This window comes from Herpailurus yagouaroundi, unplaced genomic scaffold, assembly GCF_014898765.1.
Source record: "Herpailurus yagouaroundi ecotype Mexico unplaced genomic scaffold, PumYag 140, whole genome shotgun sequence".
NCBI classification, from domain to species: Eukaryota; Metazoa; Chordata; class Mammalia; order Carnivora; family Felidae; genus Herpailurus; species Herpailurus yagouaroundi.
Genome location: NW_024412395.1, coordinates 10138062 through 10144526, shown reverse-complemented (window position 1 = coordinate 10144526; position 6465 = coordinate 10138062). Strand labels below are relative to the sequence as shown.

The 6465-nt window shown below is 53.5% G+C and overlaps 1 protein-coding gene across 1 annotated transcript; it reads right to left on the bottom strand.

The window, feature by feature from the left end:
* Positions 1-2855: 2855 nt before the first annotated feature.
* On the bottom strand, positions 2856-5096 carry TMEM185B (transmembrane protein 185B). The gene has a single exon (XM_040474825.1). The coding sequence runs from the start codon at positions 4639-4641 to the stop codon at positions 3589-3591; it is 1053 nt and encodes a 350-aa protein (XP_040330759.1). The 5' UTR covers positions 4642-5096; the 3' UTR covers positions 2856-3588.
* Positions 5097-6465: the final 1369 nt, after the last annotated feature.

Here is a 6465-nt window from a genome sequence, read left to right as displayed (position 1 = left end):
GTTGTGTCAGCCGGATGGCAGCATGGGAAGAGGGTGGATGTCAGCCAAGGGATTGGTGGAGTGGACTTTTGTCATCATCTTTGGTGACCCAGCATCAGAGGACCCTTCCTTTTTGGGCAAAATCCTTTACTGGGTGGGTTCTGCAGAGACCGGCCTCAAGGAGCCAGATAATCTGTGAAGAGGGTGAAGGTGTGCCTGAGGGTTTACCTGATCCTCTCCCTCCTGGCACTTGAATCTTGAGCGCGCGACAGAGCGGAGAATTACTGTGGCAGTGGGGTGGCACGTACTACTTTGGTAGCAGTGTCATGTGGCCGACGCTGGGGCACCAGCTGCAGCATCCTCCCCAAATGGTCCCTGTGGCATGTCCCGGCCTGGGTCTGGGGCAGCACTCTCCTTGACCCCTGTGCACTTGCTGACTGGACCCCAGGCCTCCTGTCAGCCCGAACTACCCGTATTCTCCTGACCGTTGTTCTTCCCAGCTCAGTCCTTTCACTGCGGACCACCCAGAAGCCTGGAGAGAGCTGGCCGTGGGGGTCTGCCTCTTCCCTCTGGTGTGCTGCCATGGTCCATCTAGACTCTGTTTCTTCCTGGGTTCCCAGCACCTCCCACCTGCCTGGGTTCCCTGTGCCCTGTTTTGACCTTTCCAAGGGATCCTGCAGAACCCTCCGGGGGAGGCCAACGGGGTACAGCACGGTCATCAAACTGTCCTGGGTGGAGCCTCCAGGGACCTGCCATAGCTTAGTAGTGGTCCAACCGCAGAGTCCCCATCTCGCCTCAAATCCCATCTCCCCCCTCCCCACATTCCCCAATTTTTTATTACAAACGATTAACTTTTTAAAATGACAGGCTGTTTGTAAAACAGAGGAGGAAAATGATCTACTACAGATTTTGTGATTCCTTTCCAGTCTTTGAAACTATCTTGCGACATCTGTGCAGACTGTCATCGTTCCCTGGGCGTGTACCAGCCAACCCCCACCCCGAGCTCGGCTTTGTGCTCTGACCAACGGAACGAGTATGCCCGACACACACGTGTGGGCAGGGGCTGGGTTGTGCTTGCAGGGGTTGGCTTGGCCTCTTGTGCTTCTGCCATGAGAAAGAAGAACATGCCCCAGGGAGCGCTCCTCCTTCACCTGGGACCCAGAGCAGAATAAGGGACGCATTGTGGAACAGACCTGGATCAGACCCAGGGCCCAGCGTGGAACCGCCACAGCTGACTTGTAGACCGGAGAGCGCGAGTCTGCAAGCCGCTGACATTTCTGAGCAAAAGCTAACCCATCACCTTACAGGAGGAACTCGTTCCAGAGTTTGACACACGCTAAATATTGTGGAGAGTCCGCATTACGAGGTAGTAAGTCCCCAGGCACAGCTGAGAGAGCATATTGACTGTTACAGTCACTCCCGCTGTCTTTATCTAATGGTTTGAAGCAGGAACAGGTACCTGACAGGACAGGGAGAAAGCTTATCACCTTCAGACCCTGGCTCTCCAACTCCGGGAGGGAGCGGGGGTTGGGTGAGTGTGGGGAAGGTCGGAGGGATTGTACCAATTGCCAACAACCCCTAGCCTGATGCCCGTAGACAGGAGGGGCTGGCCATCCCACTGCGGCCCCCAAACCCACCCCTCGATTCCTCCAGCAGTCTGCTCCTCCACTCCTGAGTCTTCCTGAAGTGCAAGTTCATGTCTTTGAGATATCATTTGAGGCTGGGAAGGGTGGTCAGGGGCTCTGTGCTCCTGAATATAAAGATGGGCCTGAAGTTCGGGGCAGCATTTTGCACACCCAGCTCTTGCTATTTGCTTGTTATCCCCCACGGCGCGTGCTATCTTGTCACTGTCACTTTTGTGTACTTTGTGCACGTGGGGAGGAAGCACATCTGAATCATGTCTGGCTCAGGGTAGGTCCTCAATAAATGTTTGAAAAAAACAAATGAATCTTTATGAAATGTTCCATCTACTGCTGCTCGGGGCTGCTTCCCACATCCCGCGGGCTGGTGGAAACGGAGAAGGTGTCTGTGTGTGTGTGAGCGCGCGAGCGAGCTTGGCACAGTCCTGGGTGACTGGGGCGCCCTGAGGCTTTCAGGCACGCGGGCTCCCAGGACTGGCTTTTGTTGCTGGCGTGCCCCCTCGCTAGGCGTATCACGTTGTTTACTTAATTCACATCGCTAGCAATTTAGATCATTTTTACTAAGTTGCTAATGACAAAAATGGATTCCCTCCTTTCTTTTCTCCAGTAATAATATCACGACAGCTTTTTATTTCAACCTCCTTTTCAAAGTATTCATTTGTTCTCAGCCATAAGAACATTATTCTCCCAGAATCTGGTTTTTGCCTGGTTCCCTGGTCTACCGCTAATAGTACCTCAAGAAACACTGCACTTATTTTAAAGATAACCTCAACTCTTCTTTTTCTGTTGCTGACAGATCAGTTAAGTTTGGACCTTAAAGTAATACCTGAAGGTTTTGGCTGTCTTTTGTTTAAGGCTACTCTCTCCAGCATCCTGATGATAAGTAACACTTTTTATCGTAGCCAAATAATATTCTAGGACTCTTGGCAATGAACAAATCACTTGTTGCTTAGTTTGGTTGTTCCTAAAGAGATGTTACTACCCATTTGGGAAAATTTCAGGTTTACTTCATGGCCTAGTATCACACTGGAACACCTGTTCCCAAAGACGGTGGCTCCTCCCTCTACTAAAAGAGACCTTAAAACTCTATAGACTGAGTCATCTAATACCTGAAAATTAAGACCTATGGGATTTTAATCCCATGCCTAGTACTTTGAGGAGCTCCTACACTGGGTACATTATTAACATTTTAAGCAATCTTTAAGCACATCTGCAATAGACGTGTATCTTCACATATAAACTTAAAAAAATACTTTAATACGTCGTAATACACAGAACTAGAATTCAACATATCACGTTGCTAAAACATTCATATAAATTTCATATATGCGTGAATTCACTGCATTAGAAAAATTCACCTTTTATGATGTTGAAGACCAGCATCAGCAAAACCCAAAGGAAAACTATTTTAACAGTAGGAACACTAAAAATAACAACTTGAAGGCTTATAAACAAGTGACAGGAAAAAGAATTCTTTACATTTGATATTGATTATGTCACAACAGGTACAATCTGAAATACAACTTTAGACTAGCAGTGTATAAAAATACTTTCAAACAATACGTCTGATAGGCATAGTACCATAAAAAAAAAAAAACCCAAAACAAACAAAAAAACAACCCAGCCATATAGTTACTTCACTTGAAGACCTACTATTCAACTGCCTGCTTCCAAGCTAGCTTTTAAAGCATCAGCCTGGAAAGCATATTCTCTCGCACATGTACACACCACACACACACACACACACACACACACACACAGCCGTATATTAAAATCACCTCCTCTATCTATGGTGCACACTGATGAGTAACTGACAGGCATTCATCTCAAGGCATGAGATGATATGGTGTTTGGAGGCTATTTTCAGTTCCAAGATTGGGATGGATGAACAAAGAGGCAAAAATAAGGTGGATTGTGTATGTGTTTATGATTTCTGTTCCACATAAATTCTGCTCTCTGGAAGAGGAGTTTAATCTGGCATATCAATATTTAACTTGGGAGGCGGGGGAACATACTTTCCAGGACTCTGGGTTATAACTACCCTGGCCTTCTTTCCAAACATCGGAGCAATTTTAGGAGCATCTGGGACTGATGTTTCTTCAGCTTCTTCACTATCTTCGTGATGTAGATCATAGGAAATGTTCCCATATTCTCTTAGAAATGGGAAAATTTCAAGCAGAAACTGACAGAAATCTCTGCGAATCCCAAACCACCAATGGTTGCCTCCCTTCCGCCTAAACGTCGTGGCCATTAAAGTTATTAATGAAAGCCAAAGGGGGACAAATATGGAGATGTAAGAGAATGTATTGTGGCCGTCCAATCTGTGAACGAGCAGAACCTCAAAAGTGAGCAGGGGTACGACAATCGTTATCCAGCTGATGGCCATGGTCACATGTGTCCTTCGCTGTTCCGCAACGACATCCAAGGATCGAAGGAACAGGAGGGACCAGACGATGTAATAGAGGACGACTAGGCAGAGGAACGACATGAGAATCCACAGGGGCACGAACACCACCAGCCACGGCCAGTGGATAATCCTGTCCAGCCTTAGGGCGATGAAGATGAACTGCAGGATGTTGACAGAGCACAAGATCTCCAGCTCTAGGGACCTATCGTGTCGGAAGCCCCAGACGCAGGCGGCCACGGACACTGGGGATACGAAAAAAAGTGGCATGAAGACCAGCAGCCAGAAGTGGGTCCCCCTCTCCACCCTGTCGCAGACCAGGACTTCGAACATGAGCAGCAGCAGGTGGATAGCCACGGCGATCAACATGGCTTTGAACTCCACGCAGGCCTCCCCCTCCGTGCGGTATCGAGGGTTGCGGGCCCAAACGCCTGCGCCCACTGAGGCGCCGGCGATGACCAGGAGCTTCCACAGCCATATGGGGGCGAAGACCGCCCAGTAGCTCCACTGGATGACGCCGTCCAGGCGGAGGGGCAGCAGCACGGAGAAGAGGAGCAGGCAGGCGTAGATGAGGAACTTACTCGGGTTGAAGTCCTGGAACAGGCCCCTAGGGTTCATGGCGAAGCCGCCGCCAGCCCACCGGGCCTGCTGCTCAGCCCGGCTGGGCGGGCGCCGCGTCTCCGCCGCTTCCCGGGCCCGCCGCCTCCCCTCCGGGCCTGTGGCGGCTCTAGGCTGGCAGCCGCCGGGAGACGCACGGGGAGGAGGTTCGGACCCGAGTGGCCGGAACACGTGCACGCGCGGTCACGTGGCCCGGCCGGAAGCGCGACGGGGCCGAGCGTGCGCCTGCGCGCCCACGCTCTATCGGCGACCCTCGGCCGCGGGCGGCGCGGCGTCTAGGAGTGGGGCGCTGCCTCCGCCCCGCCGCCCGCCTTTACTCCGTACCCATCCGGAAAAAAGCTACCGCGTATGGCGCCAGGAGAGACGGAACCTGACGCGCCGGTGACTCCTCGGCCAGCCCGTTGTCAGACTTCGGGCGGACGCTTCCTGGCGGCGCAGGGGGGAGGTGGGAGTGAGCTCACATCCTCCCGGCCCGCTCGGGGGCAGGGCCCAGGCGGGGGCGGGGCCGTGGGCGGGGCTCGCCTGGTGTCCTCCCCTCGCTGGCAACCCGCCCCGGGACTGGGGCACCGCGGCAAGGTCCGCCCCTGGCGGCGCTGAGGGGCCACGTTGTGGGCACGAGCGAAGGCGGGTGACCTGGAGGGTGTGGGAGTTTGTGAGCGAGGTGGTGCCGGGAGCCGTGAATGCACAGGGGGGCGTGTATGTGTGGAAACGCGCGCGCGCGCGTGTGTGTGTACGTACAGTGAGGCCGGCGGTGGGCTGGTCCCTGTGCCCAGGAGGGAGCCCCGCGTGGGGTGGAGTGTGGGGTTTTGCCTGGAATAGCTGACTTCCAGGACCGTCTGCCTGGTGGGGCAATGACAGTTCTGAGGCTGCCTGTGAAATGGCTGAGGCCCAGTGCCTAGGGGGCGGTGGTGATCTCATACCTCCCCTTTCTCCTCAGAGGTGGAGGGCCGATGCTGGGGAGGGTGTTACACCCACCAACGGCCCCCAGGCAAAGTCCCCAGGAGAAAGTGCTTCACGCCCCAGGTCACCTGGCAGGTTCAGAGCAGAATGGAACTCAGATTCAGCGCTCTCCACTTTTAAGCCCCGAATCCTCAGTTTTACTTCTTTGGGCCTGCCTAACTCTGATTCTCACAGAGCCATGTTGTGAAAAGGGCACTGGACCAGAGATCAAGAAATTTGAGTTCTAGTCTAGGGTCTGCACGCCCCCCTCCCCCCCAGCTGAGAGACCTGAGCAATTCACCCCGGTCTGTCTCAGCCTCAGTTCTTGGGCTGTTGAGTGGTTTCCAAGGGCCAGCCGGGTTGCAGCGGCCGTGTGATTTGCAGCACTCCCCTCTCTTGCCATCCGGGCAGGCCCTAAAGCACTCCTCCCTCTCTTCTCCACTCATCCCCTGCTCAGCAGAGCCTGGGTTGCTTATCCTTTCTGCCTTGCAGCCCCCGACCCGTCCCATGCAGTGCGTCCCCTGCGGCAGGAATGGAATGCTGACTCCGGTAGTGGGCTCCGAGGGTAAGGTCATCAGAGGAATTGTCTGGTGGCAAGGTCTCTCCCTGGCGTAACAAGGAAGGGCTTCCTGAGAGAGGTAGGGGCCACGGTCCAGATCCAGGAGCTGGCTTTTCCAGGTCAGCATTAACAGGATGCTCAAGTGTGGTGTGATGTGGACAATCCTGGGCCTCAAAGATCTCAACTTCACCAGCTCCCCCCTCAGCTGGGGGCCATTAGGTGGTCCTGGGGGAGGGACTCCTGACCAAGTAAGCCCTGCTAGGCCTTCTACATGTGTCTTCAGGACCGCTTATTTCTAAAGAATCCCTCAGGAGTCATTGGGGCGG

Coding starts and splice junctions, on each gene's coding strand:
- TMEM185B (XM_040474825.1), bottom strand. CDS start 4,641: ATGAACCCTAGGGGCCTGTTCCAGGACTTCAACCCGAGTAAGTTCCTC.